The 21881-nt window shown below is 38.9% G+C and overlaps 1 protein-coding gene across 1 annotated transcript; it reads left to right on the forward strand.

Annotated features, from left to right (window-relative positions):
• Positions 1–8913: 8913 nt before the first annotated feature.
• On the forward strand, positions 8914–16106 carry RAB39B (RAB39B, member RAS oncogene family). Its single transcript, XM_017670043.3, has 2 exons — positions 8914–9395; positions 11594–16106. The coding sequence occupies exons 1-2, from the start codon at positions 9181–9183 to the stop codon at positions 12018–12020; spliced, it is 642 nt and encodes a 213-aa protein (XP_017525532.1). The 5' UTR covers positions 8914–9180; the 3' UTR covers positions 12021–16106.
• The last annotated feature ends 5775 nt before the right edge of the window (positions 16107–21881 follow it).

Consider the following 21881-nt stretch of genomic DNA (forward strand, 5'->3'; position numbering starts at 1 on the left):
GATTGAGAACAAGACAAGGATGCCCACTCTCTCCACTTCTAGTCAACATGGTTCTGGAGGTCCTAGCCACGGCAATCAGACAACACAAAGAAATAAAGGGCATCCAGATAGGCAAGGAAGAAGTCAAACTGTCCCTGTTTGCAGATGACATGATATTGTACATAAAAACCCTAGTGAATCCATTCCAGAAGTACAAGGTCTAATATCTGAATTCAGCAAAGTTGTGGAATACAAAATTAATATGCAGAAATCTGTGGCATTGCTATACAATAACAAACCAGCAGGAAGAGAAATCAGAAAAACAATTGCATTCACAATTGCATCAAAAAGAATAAAATACCTAGGAATAAACCTAACCAAGGAAGTGAAAGACCTATACCCTGAAAACTACAAGACACTCATGAGAGAAATTAAAGAAGACACTAAAAAATGGAAACTCATCCCATGCTCTTAGCTGGGAAGAATTAATATTGTCAAAATGGCCATCCTGCCTAAAACAATCTACAGATTCAATGCAATCCCTATCAAAATACCAACAGCATTCTTCAAAGAACTGGAATAAATAGTTCTAAAATTCATATGGAACCACAAAAGACCCCAAATAGCCAAAGCAATCCTGAGGAGGAAGAATAAAGTGGGGGGGGGATCTCGCTCCCCAACTTTAAGCTCTACTGCAAAGCCACAGTAATCAATACAATTTGGTACTGGCACAAGAACAGACCCATAGACCAATGGAGCAGACTAGAGAGTCCAGATATAAACCCAAGCATATACAGTCAATTAATATATGGTAAAGGAGCCATGGACATACAATGGGGAAATGACAGCCTCTTCAACAGCTAGTGTTGGCAAAACTGGACAGCTACATATAAGAGAATGAAACTGGATTATTGTCTAAACCCATACACAAAAGTAAACTCAAAATGGATCAAAGAACTGAATGTAAGTCATGAAACCATAAAAATCTTAGAAAAAATATAGGCAAAACTCTCTTGGACATAAACATGAGCACCTTCTTTATGAACATATCTCCCCAGGCAAGGGAAACAAAAGCAAAAATGAACAAATGGGACTACATCAAACTAAAAAGTTTCTGTACGGCAAAGGACACCATCAACAGAACAAAAAGGCATCCTACAGTATGGGAGAATATATTTGTAAATGGCATATCCGACAAGGGATTAACATCCAAAATATATAAAGAACTCACATGCCTTAACCCCCCAAAAGCAAATAACCCGATTAAAAAATGGGTGGAGGATATGAACAGACACTTCTCCAAAGAAGAAATTCAGATGGCCAACAGGCACATGAAAAGATGCTCCACATCGCTAATTATCAGAGAAATGCAAATTAAAACCACAATGAGATATCACATCACACCAGTTAGGATGGCCAACATCCAAAAGACTAGGAACAACACATGCTGGCGAGGATGTGGAGAAAGGGGAAACCTCCCACACTGCTGGTGGGAATGTAAGCTAGTTCAACCACTGTGGAAGGGAATATGGAAATTCCTCAAATAACTAAAAATAGAAATACCATTTGGCCCAGGAATTCCACTCCTAGGAATTTACCTAAAGAATGCAAGGTCTCGGATTTAAAAAGACATATGCACCCCTATGTTCATTGTGGCACTATTTACAATAGCCAAGATATGGAAGCAACCTAACTGCTAATCAATCAGTCAATGAATAGATAAAGAATATGTGGTACATATACACAATGGAATACTATTCAGGCATAAGAAACAAATCCTACCATTTGCAACAACATGGACAGTGCTAGAGGGTATTATGCTCAGTGAAATAAGCCGGTGGAGAAAGACAAGTACCAAATGGTTTCCCTCATTTGTGGAGTATAAAGACCAAGCAAAACTGAAGGAACAAAACAGCAGCAGACTCACAGACTCCAAGAAGGGACTAGGGGTTACCAAAGGGGAGGGGTGGGGGATGGTTGGTGAAGAGGGAGGGAGAATGGGATTGAGGGGTATTATGTTTAGTACACACGGTGTGGGGGATCATGGGGAAGACAGTGTAGCACAGAGAAGGCAAACAGGGACTCTGTGGCATCTTACTATACTGATGGACAGTGACTGCAATGGGGTGGGGGTGGGTACTCAGTAATATGGGTGAATGTATTAACCCCATTGTTTTTCATGTGAAATCTTCATCAGAGTGTATATCAATAATATCTTAATAAAAAATTGTAATAAAAAAGAAGTTGTGGTACATATACACAATAGAATATTATTCAGTCATAAGAAGAAAAGAAATCCCACCATTTGCAACAACATGGATAGATCCATGGGTATTATATTCAGTGAAATAAACCAGGTGGAGAAAGACAAATACCATATGATTTCACTTATTTGTGGAATATAAAAACAAGGCAAAACTGAAGGAACAAAACAGCAGCAGACTCAAAGATACCAAGAAGTTACTGGCGGATATGAGGGGGAAGGTGTTGGGGTGAGTGAATGGGGATGGTGAGGTGGATAAAGGGGCAGAAAAGTTGTCAATCATAATATACGTTGGTCACAGGAATGGCAGTACAGCATGGAGAATATAGCCACTGCTTTTGTAACATCTTCCTAGGTTGACAGATAGTAACTGCACTAGTGGAGGTGAGGATTTAATATTAGGAGTAACTGTTGAACTACTCTGTTGCACATTTGAAACCAATATAAGATTATATATCAATGATAGTTCAGTAAAAATATTTAATTTTCTCTGAATATGCTGCTCATTCAAAAGGTCTCCAGAGACACCTACAAAGTTTTATCTTATTGAAGTATAGTTGATATACAATATTATACTGGTTTTATAAGAAAGGCAAGAGTCTGTAATATTTGAACCAAGACAACTCCCTCTTCTCCTCACTCAGCAGGATGGAGACTCCACTACAGACTGCTGCAGCTCCCTCTGCTTCCAACAGCCAGTCAGGAGGATTTCTTCCTGGGAGGAGCAGCATGTCATCATTTCTCATCCTGACCACACTTGTGTTGTTGAGGCTGAGTCCCAGGCAAACTCAGTTGAGAAGTGAAGTTTCCCTTCTTCCACCAAGCACCCACTTGTGGGACAGAGGCTCTACTTTGGGTGTAGTGTGCTAAGACTGGAGTCCTGACCAAGCTGCCTTTTTTCTGGCTCATGAGGTGGTAGTTCCACATAAAACAGATACCCCCTGCCACTGAGTATTCAACTCCAAGAGCAGGGGTGTCACTCAGAAAGAAGCTTGCCACTGTCTCCAACCGCAGCTCCAGAGCCCTGGCTCATAGATTTTGCCTGGATGGAGAAGTGGACCATGAAAAGAAAGCTCACAATGTCTTCACAAAGGAATTGATTTTATTTACAATTGAGCATGGAGAAGTTTAAACCTAAGGACATTCTCAAGACCAGTGGAGGCTGTATTGAAAGGCACTGGGTAGGAAATTTGTGGATTTAATAAAAATATAGACTATAGGCTACATAATTGGCAGGAAAGAACCAGGAATAAGACAGCTGGGAGAAGCCTTCTTTGGGTCAGAACAAGTATCAAGCATGAAGTTCAGAAACTATTCTTCAAAGCAGGCATAATTTGACTGAATTAGTTTGAAGAACAATTTATGCCCCCAAAGCTTTGATGAAAATAGAGCCATCAGCTGGCAATTACTGGGGTTTAACAGCTGGATATGTATGGTCAGGGGAAGAAACAGAGAGAGAAAGGGAGCCCTGTCAGTATCACTGCCATTCAAGGGTGATTGTGGGCATACAAACACCCTCTTTAAGAAGCAACATCAGAGGCTTAACACTCTGTGTGAGCGCAGGTGGCGGTAGAAGGTGGTAGTCACTAACATAATCAGTCACACAGAAAAAATAAGGAGCAGCAGCCCTGGGGTGGGGAGGGGACCAATACCCAGAGTTGTTATGTCTAGTTTCACTGTGGAAAAAAGTAGGCAATACAAACTACCTGTGATATCAAGCAGATGTCAGATTTCACAGAAAAAGACTTCAAAGTAGTCATTACAAATACGTTCATAGAACTCAAGGAAAACATGGTTAAAGAAGTAAAAGTATATATGAAGACACTGGCAGATCAAATACAGAATATAAATAAAGATAAATTATTTTTTAAAAAAGAAGCAAAGGGAAATCCTGGGGTTCAAAAGTACAGCAACTGAAATAAATAATTCACTAGAGGGACTCAATAGTAGATTTCAACTGGAAAAATAACAAATTAGCAAATTTGAAGATATTTCAATAGAGATTATGCAAGCTGAAAATCAGAAAGAAAAAGAAAGTGGAAAAGTGAACAGAGCCTAAGAGAAGTGCACCAATACAGGCGCCATGAGAGAGAAAAGAGTCGAAAAAATATCCAAAGAAATAACGTCAGAAAACTCCTTAAAATTTATTGTAAAATAATAACTACACAGGAAACTCAATGAACTGCATGTAGGACAAAAGCAGAGATTCACAAACACATATATCACAATAAAAATGCTGAAAGTCAAACACAAAGAGAAAATATTCAGTGTGGCAAGAAAAAAATGATTCATCACTTGAAAGGGAATATCAATAAGATTAGCAGCAGACTTCTCAAAATAAACAATCCTGTATCCAGCAAAGCTAACTTTCAAAAAAGGAAAGCAGTATATTCCAAGATAAACAAGAAGTGAGTGAATTTGTTCCTAGCAGAGCCACTTTACAATAATTAGTGAAAATTCTTCAATCTGAATGCAAGTGAGACACACACACACACACACACACACACACACACACACCATAGAGCACCAGTAAATGCAGTCACGTAATTATAAGACTGTGTAACTGTATACTTTTCTCCTTTATTTCCTTAACTGAAAATAGAAGACTTGGACAATGCTACAGACCAACTAGACCTAACACACATATATAGAACACTTCACCTAAAATCAGAATATACTTTTTTTTCAAGGGCACATGGAGCATTCTCCAGAATAGACCATATGCTATGCCATAAAACAAACCTCAAAAAATTCAAAAGGATACAAACAATACAGAGTATGTTCTCTGACCTCCCACGGAATAAAATTAGAAATCAGTAGCAGGAAAAAAATGTGGGAAACTCACAAATATAAAGAAATTAAAGAAAACACACCTAATAAGCTAGTAAATGCGTCAAAGAAGAAATCAAAAACGGAAATCAGAAAATACTTTGAGATAAATGAAAATGAACATGCAAGATACCAAAACTTATGGGGTGCAGATAAAGCAGTGCTCACAGAGAAATTTATAGCTGTAAATGCCTATATTAAGAAAAAAGAAAAGATCCAAGATCAATAACATAATCTTATACTCTAAGAAACTTGAAAAGATGAGAAAACCAAATCAAGCAGAAGTACAGAAATAATAAAAATTAGAGGAGAGATAAATGAAATGGAGCATAAATAAAAAATAGAATCAATGAAACCAAAAGTTTGTTCTTTGAAAAGATCAATAAAATTGACAAACCTTTCCAGTAGATTGACCAAGAAAAAAACAAAGAAGACTGAAATTGGATGACTTAGATGAGGTGGAGAGATTCCTACCAAGATACTGAAGTACTGAAACTGACTGAAGAAGAAACAGACAATCTAAATAGACTTACAACAAGCCAAGAGATTGAATCCTAATCAAAACTCTACCCAAAGAAAAATCCAGGCACAGATGGCTTCACAAATAAATTCTAGAAAACATTTAAGGAAGAATTAATACTAATTCTTCACAAACTCTTCCAAAAAGCAGAAGAAGAAAGAACACTTCCTAATAAATTTTATGAAGCCAATATTACCCTGATACTAAAGCCACTTTAAGGATATTGGAATAAAAGAAAACTATAGACCAATAAATATGAATATGAATTCAGAAATCCTCAACAAAATAGTAGCAAACTGAATCCAAAAACATATTTTAAAAAAGTATGCACCACTATCAAGTAGGCTTTGTACCAGGAATGCAAGGTTAACTCAATATCCAAAAATCAAATAATCTAATACATCATATCAATACTATTTTTAAAATCACATGATCATCTCAGTGGATACACGATAAGCATTTGATCAAATCATAAGAACTATACTAAAAAAACTATTAGAACTAATTTATGAGTTGAGCAAAGTCGAGAAATATAAAATTAATATAAAAAATCTATTGTATTTTACACACATGCAAGGAACAATCTGAAAATGAACTTAAGAAAACAATTCCATTCACAATAGCATCAAAAATAATAAAATACTTATGAATAACTTATCCAAAAAAATGTTAAGACTTACAAAAATTGACAACTAGAAAATGTTGAAAGTTTGAAAGACCTAAATATATGGGAAAATATCATATGTTCAAGGATTGGAAGACTTAATTTTGTTAAGATGGCAATACTCCCCAAACTGATCTACGGATTCAATGAAATCCCAGTCATCAATAATCCAGCTTCCTTATTTGCAGAAATCGACAAGCTGGCCTTAAAATTCATATGGATTTAAAAGGGGACCAAAAGAGCCAAAACAATCCTGGAGAAGAAAAACGCAATAGAAAGACTCACATTTCTGATTTCAAAGCTTACCAAATAGCTACATCAAGACAATGTGGTACTGGCATAAGGATAGATATATAGACCAGTGGAATAAAATTGAGAGTCCAGAAATAAACATAGTCTATGGTCAATTGATTTTCAACAAGAGTGCCAAAATCATTCAGTGGGAAAAGAATAACCCCTCCAACAAAGGGTGTCTGGGATATCCTCATGCAAAAGATCCCTGTCTCACAGCATATATAAAAACCTAAAATAGAGCATAGACCTACATGTATGAGGTAAAAGTACAAAAAAACTCTTAGAAGAAAACATAGGAGTAAATCTTCATGACCTTGGATTTGGCAAAGCATTCTTAGACATGACACCAAAAGCACAAACAAAAGAAAAAATAGATAATTCTACTTAATCAAAATTTAAAACTTTGTGCTTTAAAGGACACCCTCAAGAAAATGCAAAAGGAATATAGGAGAAAATATCTACAAATAATATATCTGATAAGGAATAGCACCTAGAACATATGAAGAAGTCTTACAACTCAATAATAAAAAGACAATGTAGTTTAAAAATGGGTAAAGGATCTGAGTCTACATTTCTCCATGGAAGATATACAAATGGCCAATAACAATGTGAAAATCTGCACATTGTCATTAGTCATCAGGGAAGTGCAAATCACAACCACAATGAAATAGCTCTTCACATCCACTAAGGATGTCTAGAATCAAAAAGTAAGAAAGTAACAAGTGTTGAAGAAGATATGGAGATATCGGAACTCTCATACATTGCTGGTAGGAATGTAAAATGGTGAAGCCACTGTGGAAAAAGTCTGCCATTGCCTCAAAGGACTCAACATAGAGTTACCGGGAAACCCAGGAATTCCACTCCTAGGTTTAAGCCCCAAAGAATTCAAGGCATGTGTTCAAACACAAACTTGTACACGAATGTTCATGGCAGCACTATTCATAATAGCCGAAAGGTGGAAACAACCCAAATGTCCCCCAATGGATAAACAAAATATGGTCTGTCTGCACAATGGAATATTCTTCAACTGTAAAAAGGAATGAAGTCCTGATCCATGGTACAATGTGCATGAACCTCTAAAACACTGTGGTAACTGAAAGAAGCCAGTTATGAAAGGTCACATACTGTATGATTCTATTTACATGAAATGTCTAGAATAAGGAAATCTTTAGAGACAGGAAGTACATCAGTGGTTGCTTGGGGCTAGTTGGGAAGAGGGATAGAGGGTAGAGGTTTGTTTTTGAGGTGATGAAAATAGCTTAAAATTGAGTTTGGTGATGGTTGCAGAACTCTGTGACTATGCTAAAAATCATTGGATAGTATATTTTAAATGAGTGAATTGTGTGGTATGTGAATTATATACAAATAAAAGAGGTTTTTTTTTAATAGAGGTTTTTTTTTAATTGAGTAAGGCAATGGTAAAGGATTATATATAAAAAACACAAAGGATTTGAAGAGGCAATTCCTAGAAGAGGAAATGCAAATGGTCAATGTACAAGACATGTTGTTGATGTAATTGGCAGTCTGGGAAATGTACAATAAAGCAATGAGATCCCTTTACAGTTCAATAAATCAGATTGGGAAGAATTAAGAAAGAATAGAACATATGATGCCAGACATAATGCAAAGAAACAGTCTTTTCACACATTGCTGAGTAGAATTTAAATCGTCAAATATTTTTGCAAAATGCCCACATCCATCACATTAATTAATTTGTTTATATTAAGGTATCATTGATATACTCTTATGAAGGTTTCACATGAAAAAACAATGTGGTTACTACATTCACCCATATTATTGAGTCCCCCCCATACCCCATTGCAGTCACTGTCCATCAGTGTAGTAAGGTGCCACAGATTCTCCATTACATTTAATATACTTATATTATTTCACTTCCTGGTCCCTCTTGTCAGCGTCTCATGTCATAGAAATTATGTGTGGCTGTATTTAAGAGAATCTTTATCGCATCGTTATTATGGCAAAAGGAAAATGAATTCGAAATGGGAAGATTATATGTGATTCTTTATTAATTGCAGAAAGCGTGAGAGTAATGGTCCAACTTGACCCAATTTTTGTAAAGTCAAGCAGCAGTCAATGTGTATATATACGGAAATAGACGTGGAAGAATATATTGGAAGCTGTTAATATCAGGGTGGGGAGGGCCAGATAATTATGGAGCTTCCTTTTTGTGTACATTTTTATATTGCTTCGCTAGTTTTAATCAAAAGGCATTAGTTTTGCAATCTGAAAAACAGACACATTTTTTCATTAATCAGAAGGAATGAATGGAAGGAATCAGGACGGGAACGCGTTGTTTCCGCAGCCGTTTCTTTATGCGCTCCTATTACAAATAGTGCGGCAGCCCTAAGCGTCGCGTCTATGCGGGGAATTACAGTAACCCGGTGGTCTGTGATGAGTCAGAGTGCGTGGTGCTGCTGCTGCTGCCGTTTCATCACCTCCGGGAGCGCAGCATCCATCCTTCTGCTCTCCCTGAGCCTGGGCCTACCTCGCCTCGGGCTCCCCGGCCAGCGATGTGCTTGCGGCTGATCTAGATCCCGACCGAGACGCGCTCTCTTAAGCCCCTTCCCGCCGCCCACGGCCCGGGCCAAGGAGACCTGCTGAGCCCCGGCCATGGAGGCCATCTGGCTGTACCAGTTCCGCCTCATTGTCATCGGGGATTCCACGGTGGGCAAGTCCTGTCTGATCCGCCGCTTCACTGAGGGCCGCTTTGCCCAGGTTTCGGACCCCACCGTAGGGGTGGATTTTTTCTCCCGTCTGGTGGAGATCGAGCCTGGAAAACGCATCAAGCTCCAGATCTGGGATACCGCGGGTCAAGAAAGGTTCAGGTGGGAGCACAGCCCGGGCCCGCGAGCTGTGGGAGGGTCTTCAGGGCTTTGCACACAGCCCCTGGGGAAAGAGGACTTCCTGGTCCTGGTCGTGGCCCGTGGGGACAATACCAGCGGTCTGGAGGGTTCTGCTCAAGCCTACCTTAAGCTAGCTGGGAGCTCAGTTCAGGGAAAAAAGCACCCTGGCACAGAAGGCTGGTCAATGATACTTCTTGCTTGCACCACAACTCCACCAACCCTGCCCCTTGGTGGCTAGATAACTAGCTGGAACTAATGACTGTAATGCATCAATCTCAGTCCCTACACCATATACTTTAAAAAATGTTCCCATGTCATCCTAATTGAAAGATACACATATATGATGTCATATACACAAAATACTCACTGAGGATTGACTGCTTCTTGCAACCAGCAAACATTCACTGATCACCCACTACATGCAGCACGCTGGGCTTGTTTCTGCAGAAACAGCCTGAGGAAACTCACACAGGGGGATGCCATGTAAACAACACAGACACAGGCCCTTCACCCTTCAAACCTCTGTGCTAGCATAGTGGGAGAACTACATAATCAGCAATTACACAAAACAGTGTCTTGTTCATATTTGTATACCCACTCCCAACTATGACATTTAGCACATAAGCCATGAACACATTTAATTTTCTCTTACAACCCTTTCTTTGTCTTTGTAGTGTGTACCACTTGTAATTATGCATATGAACACAGAGCAGGGAACAGTACCTGGAGAAGATGAGGCAGATGATTATCACTACCAAAACAAAGAAGGAAAAGCCCAGGTAGAAGAAACATCATGTATAAGGACAAAAGTGAGAGAGAGCACTATACACAGAAAACTTTGACAGAGCAATTTGTGCTAAAGTCATGTACAGCGGCAGGAACTAGACAGACTATAGACTAGACTCAGTAGCCCATGGGTTACGGTCATTTATTCATTTATCTGTTGAGCATTAAAGATACTGCTTAGGTACTTGAAGAGGGGTAGGGAGAAGAGATGACAAGAAACTTCCTCTCCCATAAACACTGTGGCAAATATCCTTGCACAGGTTCCCTTTGAACTTGTGATTGCATTTCTCATAAGTGAACAAAGGTGTCTTTTATATGTTTGTTGGAATTTCTGTCTGTTAGACTTTTCATAGTTGCTTATTCTTTATTGGGTGACATTGATTTCTAAGAGTTCCTCATAGATTAAGACTATTAAACCTTTTCTGTCATGGATGCTGTAAAATATCTTCCCAGTTTGTCATTTGTCTTTTAACTTTAAAAAAATTTTTGATGTCTGCAAGGTTTTAATTTTTATGTAGCCCTATGTTGTGCTTAGAAGGGCTTTGTTTCTCCATTAATGCAATAATGTATTTTACAGTTTTGTCAGGGATCTACAGCTTGCTTACTGATTTCTTAAACCAAGGTGCTCACAAATCAAAACCTTCGTTCATGATGAATTTTCTGGTCCACCTACCATTCTCCATGGATCTTCAAACACAAGAGAATTAGAAATATTTTCACTCCCCAGGGATAATTTTCCTGGTTCTAGAGACATGAACTCATTTAGAAGGTTTGTGATTACCATCATCTAGCTTGGACTTCAATTCCCAGGACAATGTTTGTTCTGTTAGTGTTGGACCTTTTGCCCTAAGCTGTAAGCTGTTGTTTATCTTCTTCATCCAAGGAGACAGAAAACCTAAAAATATACATCGGTAAAAAAGTACAGTAGTCCGAAGCAAATGATTATAGAAGCAAATAGTTCTACACCCTCTAATAAGCTCTGCACCCCTGTAGATTAATATATATATATATATTATATATATATATATATATTTTAAAAATCCTGTTTCATCTACTGGAATTTGTAATGAGCTCAAGGCTCACATACCTTATTTCATTTTGCCTCATGATAACCTGTGACACATTTTGCAGAAGAGGAAAGCTCACTCAGTCATTCAAGGGAAAAGTCCTGTAAATCCATGTGCATTCATTTGTACAAGATGCCATCTCAAAGTTTTGCCCACTTGAAAATTCATATATTGCTATTATTATGAAATGACATTTGTATTCTTTTGTTTACAAAAATCATTTTTACTAAAGGACTGTGTCAGTTACCAGAGACAGAATACACTGAGTTCACTGAAGTCCGAGGTTTGAGCGTGGCCTTTACTCTTTACTTCTTTCTTGTGTTTTAGATCCATCACTCGCGCCTACTACAGGAACTCAGTAGGTGGTCTTCTCTTATTTGACATTACCAACCGCAGGTCCTTCCAGAATGTCCATGAGTGGTTAGAAGAGACCAAAGTACATGTTCAGCCCTACCAAATTGTATTTGTTCTGGTGGGTCACAAGTGTGACCTGGATACACAGAGGCAAGTGACTCGCCACGAGGCAGAGAAACTGGCTGCTGCATACGGCATGAAGTACATTGAAACATCAGCCCGAGATGCCATTAATGTGGAAAAAGCCTTCACAGACCTGACAAGAGACATATATGAGCTGGTTAAAAGGGGGGATATTACAATCCAGGAGGGCTGGGAAGGGGTGAAGAGTGGATTTGTACCAAATGTGGTTCACTCTTCAGAAGAGGTTGTCAAGTCAGAGAGGAGGTGTTTGTGCTAGTCAGCCCTTTTTTCAAAACATGCTCTCCCGCCGGAATTTAAAGTCATCAAAATGAAAAGAATCCTTGTGTGACTGAAGAGAACTCAACTTTAATTTTAGATGCCAAGTGAGCCTCATTCCCTAGAGGTACTCTGACAGGCCATGAGCAGGTGGATGGGGCACCCCTGAGGGACTGAATTACTGGCATGTTTCGTGGCTCATGCTGGGAAGTGACTACTCTGTGTGCCCTTGGTGGACCACATGTCAAAGGGGCTGAGGTTTGGGGAGCTAGACCCCAGAAAAATACACTCACAGACAAAACAGCTGTTTCTTGGTATTTCAGCTCACACATAGGTCATGAACATAAAGAAATATGTAGGGGAAAAAGCTTCACTTTGGGAACAGTTAACAAAACTGAAAAAGACTATGAGATCAGCATAATCAGTGATTATATCCTGTACCCAATGTGTGTGCTGGGTTTGGTTGAAAGGTGCCAGTTAGCTTCTAGGCAGCTCATCTGTAAAATGAGGAGCATGGACCAGCTGTTTCCTAAAACCCTTTCAAGGCCTGATGTTCTAATGAAAATGGTGTGACTATGAAAAGGGAGGCCATCTACACACCATTATTATCACATTCGCGAAAATGTATACCCTGTGACAGAATAAACAGCTATGTGAACAAAATTGTCCCATGCAAATTATCTTGTAAGCAGATGACAGGAACACAGCAAACTAAACGCCATACCCTCCCTCCCCTCTGCCTACTCCTGGGGTTTCATCGCATCAGCAGCTGCAATCTAGAACTACACTGCCTGTCTCTTCAAGTACCTGGTGGAAATGGCTGCTGAGAGGTGCCACAGGGATTGCCTCTGAAAGGAGCCCTGAGTACCTGCTCAACAGGAGGTGCTGTGACCCTTACAAGCATGTTACAGTCTTTTGAATCACTCATTTGATCATCATAACAGGCCTGTGATATTTTCTTCTCCATTTTATGAAAGAATAAACTAAGGGGCAGGAGACACTTGGCCAAGGTGAAGGTCTGACTGCTGGTTCTTGTTTCACTACATCATCAGATGAGTGAACTGTTCTTTTGTTTACTTGACTGTAAATACTCTGTACATGTTAGGATATGTTTCCTTATTGATTACAACTCAGCTGTAATCCTGAGGGAACCTGGGGATGAATCAAAGGTAAAGCCCATTCAGGTATTATTGACAAGAGGGCTTTAAACAAGCAAATAATTGCACAACTGAAAAGACAGAACTATTATTGAAAGGAACCAAATACAGCAGTGGGGGAGTGGCATGGGGATAATGTACTCACCTCACAAGGACCTTAGCCTCCTGTTTGACGCACACCTACACTGGGTTCCTGTCTACCCTAGAGTCAGTTCGTAATTCTCAGGTGAATAGACAGCTAACTGCATCAGAAAATTGGAATGGTTGGCTTGAGGTTCCATTATCTTCTTGAAAAGAGGTGATACTTTAAATTATTGTTTTGGATTGTAGCCAGTGGAGCTAGGCTAAAGCCATACTTTTCACAGTAAGAAAATAATTCTGATTAGAGTCAGGTTTCTCACATCCATGGTGAGAGGAAAACCTGAGAATGGTAAATTGCTATTGAACATTATTGTGAATGTGACTGAATCTGAAAGTCTTGGAATTTACTTCAGCCAGAATAAAGAAGCCAAATAATGAAACTGTGGCAACAAGCCACTTTGGACCAACCTGCATCATCAGCTACAAGTTGGCTTGGGGGTGGGGGCGGGGAATTAAGCTGCCAGCTTTGCGGTTGTACAAGGTAAGCAAAAAATGGTAAATTGGGTTAAGACAAGTTTCATCAACTACTATACTTAATTATATTTAGAAGATTCTGAAAGCAAGATTATCCAGTGGATAAATGAAAGTTGACTGGATTCTGTCAGTTCAAAGAAAGGCTAAAAACAAAATTACAGTTTTCTTGACTGAAATACATTATATGTATACCTTTCCCATTCCTTGCATTTTTATAGGCAGGTTGAAGAATAGTCAGCATGGATCCAGCAGAGGTGGTTGATCTTAATTGCTTTAACAAGTTCCAGAAACTTTAAAAAACATTTTAATAGAATTCAGTGCTGTCACTGCAATAAGTGGGTTTTAGAAAATAAGTGTGAAAAAATCAGGTGTTAATACAATATTAAGGATAAAGCTTTAGAAGCTATTTTACTACATAGGTAAAGAAAAGATAAACTAACTTGTAACAAAGACCACAACTGCATGTTGGATTAGATTGTCTTTATTCCAGAATAAAATGTACTGTATACTTTGCCTCACTTTGTTGTGCACTGTAATGAAATGTGAAAAAATGTTTTCTTTAGCTGTATGTGAATGAGATTTGCTTGTATTTAGTAAAATGGCTGATTATGTAACTGTGAGATTCTAAGTGTGTGTTGTAGCTATTTCCAGAGTCTGTCACTACAGTACAGCAACCACTACCAAGGATATTAATTAGCACTGCTATTTATTAGTATCTTAGAGCCAGAAATAGAGTATGATTTTTGTAAATTATATAATCATCACATTGAGAGTCACCAAGACCTCACTACTGCTTGGGAATCTCGGGCCACTTTTGGAAAAGTTGGCTCTCACAAGCCTGAAGCTGAATCATTGCGTTTGTAGTCAGGGACCTTAATTCTGCCAGGTAGCTAATTACAACTTTTGTCTTCCTTTGGGAAAAGGGTCCCCAGGCTAAATTGCCTCAGCTTTTTCATGTCCTACTACAGCGTGCTTTTTGTGTCAGGATCACTTGGGGTGGGGGTCCCAAATTGGAACAAAAAAGTTTAGAACATTGCCTAGGGTTTATAGCACATATTTAAGGGAGGGTAAAAAAGGGGAAGATGTTTGATTCTGAGTCTGGACATTGGTCAGCTGAGTTCACATCTTTATCACTTTTATAGTAATGAGGAAGGGAGGGAGGGAGGAAAAAACCAATGATGTTTATAACTCCATTCTCCTTAAAACATTCCCCAAGGCTTGACCATGTTTTCTTAAATTATATTAATTCAGTCTCATCTATAAGCCAATGAACCTTGAATTTCTATCTCCAGCTTGTCTCTTTCCCATGCACTCTAGACCTTTTAAACCAGCTGCCTGCCTGACATCTCCATTCAAATGTCTGGTAGGCCTCAGAACCTTAACATGTCCCAAACCAAGCTCCTAACCTTCATCCCCAAATTTGTTCCTCCCACAGCCTTCCCCTCTTCAGTAAATGGCAAGTTTATCCTTCCATGCATTCTTGCCAAAAAACTTGGAGTCACCCTTGCATCCTCTCTCAGCCACATTTAGTCCATGTGGAAGTTCTGCTGGCTCACCCTTAAAGTTATAACCAAAATCTGACAGCTTTTCACCATTTCCACTGCTAACACCCTGGTCCTGCTTCCACTTTTGCCCCTTCCACCCCACCACCCACAGTCTATGCTCCACACAGCAGCCAGAGGGAGCCTGATAAGAGATTGGTTATAAGCAATCACCTACTCACAATTCTCCAGTGGTTATCCATTTACTCAGCCTAAAAACCAAAGTCCTTCAAATGATAAGCAGGAGAACCCTTAGAAATGAATTCCATTCCTGTCCCATCTCCTAGGTAACCTCATTTTTTACTGCTGAACCCTTGATGATTCTACTCCAGCTACACGGATTTCTTTCGTGTTGTTCAAACACACCAAGCACATTCACAGCTGAGGGCCTTTGTACTTGCTCCTCACTCGGTCTGGAAATCGCTTTCCTAAGATAGCTGCATGGATTCCCCCCCACGTCCATCAGGTTCTGGAACCAACAGCTTACAGAATCTGCAAGCAGCTTCCTGATCCTAGAGAAGATGTGGCTCCAGAAGTAGGTCCTGACAGCTCAACATAGAGTCCCCTGGGGAACAGCCAAAAAAGGGAAGAGAAGCTTAGAGTACAGTTTCTCAGAAAGGAGTGGACACACGCTCAGAAAGCATCACAATGTAGAAGTGTGTCCAGAAAAATAAGAACAAAAATATATAAGAATATAATTCATCCTGTTCACTGGTATTTCTGCAACCTGTAGCATAGATATACGCTTGAACAATCAATAAATATTTGAACGAGTGATGTTTTCTTGTCCTGCTTCAATCCAGTAACCTTCAATGCTACTTCAGTCCAGTAAAATATACACATTGCCCCATCCTGAAGCATTACCAAATTTTTTTTGGTAATTTTTCAGCGTCTGAAATTCCTCTCCAATTACTATTTCAGGTTGTCCACTCTGTCCCAAGAACCCTGTTTTAAATTTCTGTAGGACCTTCAGGCAGTCAACCATTGCCCATTGCCAGTCTATCAGTGTACCCCTTGATTTTGTTACCGTTGCTCTTTCTCCTGGCCCTTGTGGGCAGCTACATTCAAGCTATCAGTTCCTAAAGAAAATGATTACTCACAGTTTGATCCATTTCCTTCCAGATATTTTTATTTTACTTTCAAAAGGTTACTTAACATAATAGATGAGTATGGATTTTGGAGTAAGATGAACATGGGTTCAAATTCTGACTCTATAAGTTAATATATATGTAATTCAATCTTCCTGACTCTCAGCTTACACATATGTTAAATTAGATGTTTGCACCTAAATTAATCTTTTTGTGCCATTACCTTTTTCACATAGAACATATTTTCTGTAAGTACATGAGGGCAGAAGCTATTTTTGTTATTACATAATTTTTGCTCTCTACAGTCATATTTCTTGAATGTGATCAGAAGAAGAGTAGTTGACATGGTGAAGATGACAGACCTGGAAGAAAGCTGCAGCCACTCTACATTTAGACTCCTTATTACATGAGATGATAAACCCCCTTTTAGTTTATGCTATTTGTTTCCACATGTAACTTAAAGTCTCCTATCTGATACAATAGTATTCTACTGTATGGACATACAATTAGTTAGTTCATCAATTCTCATTAACGGGCATTAGGTTATGTACAGTTTTGCTGTTATTAAGCCATTTTGCAATGCATATATATCCTTGTGTATTTGACAAATTATGTCAAGTCAAAGTTGCAAAAGCAGAATTTATGAATCGAAGAATATACACATTTAAATTTTTGATATAATTAATCAGATGAATCTCTAGAAATGTCTTGCTGAATGCCCATGAACTGTGTATTATAATGCCATTATTGTCAATCTTTAGCTCTTTGCAAATCTGAAAGGTGAAGAATATATGTTTTTAAATTTGCATATCTTTGGTTATTGGTTTTTTGTTGCTTGCAGCTGAAAATAATCCTAATAAAAACGTGTTTTTTTCTTATTAATTAATAAGGTCTATTTATATATGGAAATCAATTCTTTATCCATCACGTATTATGGTACAATATTTTTTCATGTTTTTCTGACTTTTAATTTTACTTATGCTGTTTGGTAATACAGAAGCCTTTAACATGTAAATTTCTTCCCTTACCTATTAGTGTAATTAATTGTATTAGTAAATCTGTTTATGTTTAACCATATTTCTTTACATTCTTAGAATAAACTCTACGTGTTCACTGTGTAATTCTTAAAACACTGGTTGATTTAACTTACTAATATTTTATTAGGATCCTTGCATCTATATTTATGTTTGAGATTAGTTCATAACAGTATTTCTAAAAAAAGGTAATCCACTGAAAAGCTTCTGTACATAAAAGGACACCATCAATAAAACAAAAAGGTACCCTACAGTATGGGAGAATATATTCATAAATGACAGATCCAATAAAGGGTTGAAATCCAAAATATATAAAGAGCTCATGCACTTCAACAAACAAAAAGCAAATAATCCAATTAAAAAATGGGCAGAGGACCTGAACAGACAGTTTTCCAAAGAAGAAATTCAGCTGGCCAACAGGCACATGAAAAGATGCTCCACATCACTAGTCATCAGAGAAATGCAAATTAAAACCACAATGAGATATCACCTCAGACCAGTAAGGATTGCTACCATCCAAAAGACAAACAAAACCAAATGTTGGCGAGGTTGTGGAGAAAGGGGAACCCTCCTACACTGCTGGTGGGAATGTAAATTAGTTCAACCACTATGGAAAGCAATATGGAGGTTCCTCAAAAAGCTCAACATAGAAATACCATTTGACCCAGGAATTCCACTTCTAGGAATTTACCCTAAGAATGCAGCAGCCCGGTTTGAAAAAGACAGATGCACCCCTATGTTTATCGCAGCACTATTTACAATAGCCAAGAAATGGAAGCAACCTAAGTGTCCATCAGTAGATGAATGGATAAAGAAGATGTGGTACATATACACAATGGAACATTATTCAGCCATAAGAAAAAAATAAATCCTACCATTTGCAACAACATGGATGGAGCTAGAGGGTATGATGCTCAGTGAAATAAGCCAGGCGGAGAAAGACAAGTATCAAATGATTTCACTCATATGTGGAGTATGAGAACAAAGAAAAACTGAAGGAACAAAACAGCAGCAGAATCACAGAACCCAAGAATGGACTAACAGTTACCAAAGGGAAAGGGACTGGGGAGGATGGGGGGGAAGGGAGGGACAAGGGTGGGGAAGAAGAAAGGGGGTATTATGATTAGCATGTATAATGTGTGTGGGGGACATGGGGAGGGCTGTGCAACACAGAGAAGACAAGTAGTGATTCTACAGCATCTTACTATGCTGATGGACAGTGACAAAAAAGGCATTTCACAAGCCTTAAGAAGAATGATGGGGGTGGGGGGATATCTATAGTTAAAAAAATTTGGAAAATCATGGATTAAATATGCAAAATATTAATCACTGATAAAAGCTTTTGAGTCCAGCATTTCTTTCCTTTCTTTCTCCTTTTTTGTGGAAGAGGGTATAGATCTTCAACAATCTTTTCATCTAGTTCATTGTTATAATTAGATTGTTTTAAACCATAATATAGACTGTTTTGTTGTTCACATATTTCATTGCCCTTCCCTAGAACAGGATTATATTCCCCTCCTATGATATAGGCTTTATGATATGACTGTCAGTGTCCTCCTAGCTAGAGGCTTCGCTGTCAGCCTGGATTACAGGATGCAGTGCACATGGAGCAGAGCCACGCTGACCTGCAGCAGACATGCAGCCGCAGGGATTGGGGGTGACTAGCACAGCATCATGAGGCCTATCTGGGCTAACACATACCTCCTTGTAAGTTTTGGTAATTTATACTTTCCTTCAAAGTTATCCCTTCCGTCTAGATTTTCAAATGCATTGGCATACTTAGTTTAATTTTAAAATCTCTCTACTGGTAGATAGAAACCTCTCTCTCATTTGTAATGTTATATGTTAGTGTCTTTTCTTTTTATTATTCAGAGTTGTTAGAAGTTTGTCTATGTTTATCTGTATTTGCAAAGAGCCAGTTCTTGGTTTTATCAATTTTACTTTTCCTGTATTCTAATTTACTAATTTTTTATGTTATCTACACAAATTTATACTTTTTGTTTTTTTAATGTATTTCTCTGGTTCTTCATATGCCAAGTAATTTTTAATTGTACTCAACATTTTGAATATTATGCAACTCTAGGTCTTGTTTAAATTCTATGGAGAATGGTGGTATTTTGTTTTAGCTGACAATTCGAACCTGGCCTCTTGAGATGTCATTCCAACACGTTGTTTTCAAGCTTTTGCTGAAGCCACTTGGATCTTTCCTGCGTTCATGCACCACACAGTGGCGAGGCCAGAAGCTGGGCAGTGAGTGGTCTATCCTTTTATTCAGTCTTCATAGTCTTTGGTATGCTGATTAGGAACACATACAGGGCCCAGCAGTTTGTAATCTACTCTTCAGGGTTGCTTTCTGGAGCTCCACCCAGACATCTCAACCAAGCTGGGACACTACCGAAAGCAGAAGGGGCTACTAAAAATAATGAATAAGTGTTAACTGCTCTACAACAGGTATAAACCAGGGTGTCCCAGGTATTCCATGGCATAGTTGGTCTAAAGTTAAGTACAATGGGGAAAATAAAGCAAGGAAGAGGGATAAGGATATGTATCTCTGGGTGAGAGAGGGGGCTTGTAATTGCAAATGAATATGTGGAAAAATCCTGAGGTAGGAGCAAAATGGAGCATGTCCCACAAACAGCAAAGAGACAGGCACACTAGACCAGAATGTACAAGGGGAAGAATGAAGTTAGAGTCACTATTTGCTGATGAACAAACATAAATATGAAATCAGAATATGCTGTGTAAGAGTATGGGTGGGCTCAGTGGAGGAGGCAGGTGGGGAGCATGGAGGAGTTAAGCTTTTGACATGTTAAGTTTGAGATGCCTATTAACTTTTGCTGATGAAATTGTCAAGTAAGCAATTAGATGTGGGAGTCTAAAATTCTGAGGTCTAAAGGTCCTAGTTGTAGATAAAAACCTGTGCATCACTTCAGCATTTTATTAAAAATAAAAAAAATAATAATAATAGGAGAAATGTGGGATCAACATATAAATCAAGTACAAAAATCAAACGAATATTCATATTTGACCTGATTGTTTATAGGTCATAATGCATGATCAAAACCGAAAGTTTCTGTGATGAATGCCCTTGTACGGTTCACCATGTAAGAATTTATTCACTACGTAAGAATTCGTTCACCATGTAAGAACTTGTTTGTTATGCTTCAGAAGATTGGAGACTGACGAGAATTAGGCTTGAGATGGATTAATGATTGTGCATTGAGCATTGACCCCCCTATACTGAATTTTATTGTTGTTAACAACCATTTGATCAATAAATATGAGAGATGCCCTCTCAAAAAAAAAAAAAAAAAAACCTGTGCATCAGTGGAGAGATCGTACTTTCCAGCACATTGGATGAGCTCCTCAAATACAAGGAAAAGAAGTCTAAGAGGCAAACCTTAGGGAACACTAGTGGAGAAAGATAGAAGGATGCAGGAGAGAGAGGAACTGTGGGGGAGAATCTTCTAAGACTGCAGGGACAGATCATTCATAGTAAGTAACAGGAGGGCAGGTGGAGTACATGTTGTTCTGCTATATGCAATGCATGCATTCCTAAAAAAATGTAACATTTTGCACAATTGCACACTGTTATGGGTTAACTTGTGTTCCCCAGAAAGGTATGTTGAGGTCTTAACCCTGAATGCCTGTGAATATGGCCTTGTTTAGAAATAGGGTTGTTACAGATGGAATTAAGATGAGGTCATACTGGGGTAGGGTAGGTCCCTGATCTAACATCCTTAGAAGAGCAGATTAAGACATAGATCTGCACAGAGGGACCACCATGTGAAGAGGCACAGGAAAAGGTGGGTGTCTTCAAGCCAAGGAGAGGCCTCAGAAGGAAGCAACCCTGTTTCCATACCCCATCAATCACCAAGTCCCATAATGTGGCGCTTGCCTCCTGGCTCCTGCTGGGCAGAGAAGGTCTGCAGTGTTACTCTCCCCCACCAGTCTGTGCTGTGGGCCCCTAATCCAGTATGACTGGGGTCCTTATGGAACAGGGACATTTGGACATAGGTTAGGACAGAACTGGAAGGTGAGATGAGGTTGGACCTGAGATAGTGGGCCAGCCAGGGCAGCAGCACACTCAGGAAGGAGGCTCCCACACAAAAACTTTATTTTTTAATTTTTAGGGTTTTTTTTTTTGGTAGTTTCCTTAAAATACAGCACAATGGGCTCCTGCTGCCAGAAAAGCAGTTGAGCTGAGGGTGTTAAAATTATTCTCGGGCTATTCCGACTCCTCTTGCCTTGAAAAAAGCCTGAATCAAACCCAGCTTCTCTTAAACCAATACTGGCCTCTGCGTACCAGCAAAGGAGTATGAAAATGGGGAGGAAACAGTCCCGCATAACGGAGGAACGGCTGCAACACCATCACCACCTACTTAAGCCTTGCAGTCATGAATTTATAGTGTTGGAAATGGACAGAG

This window comes from Manis javanica, chromosome X, assembly GCF_040802235.1.
Source record: "Manis javanica isolate MJ-LG chromosome X, MJ_LKY, whole genome shotgun sequence".
Lineage (NCBI taxonomy): Eukaryota > Metazoa > Chordata > Mammalia > Pholidota > Manidae > Manis > Manis javanica.

Excerpts from the sequence above, each read along its gene's own strand:
- RAB39B (XM_017670043.3), top strand. The coding sequence starts at position 9,181 with ATGGAGGCCATCTGGCTGTACCAGTTCCGCCTCATTGTCATCGGGGAT. Across the intron at positions 9,396-11,593 it reads GCGGGTCAAGAAAGGTTCAG|ATCCATCACTCGCGCCTACT; the intron begins GTGGGAGCACAG and ends CTTGTGTTTTAG.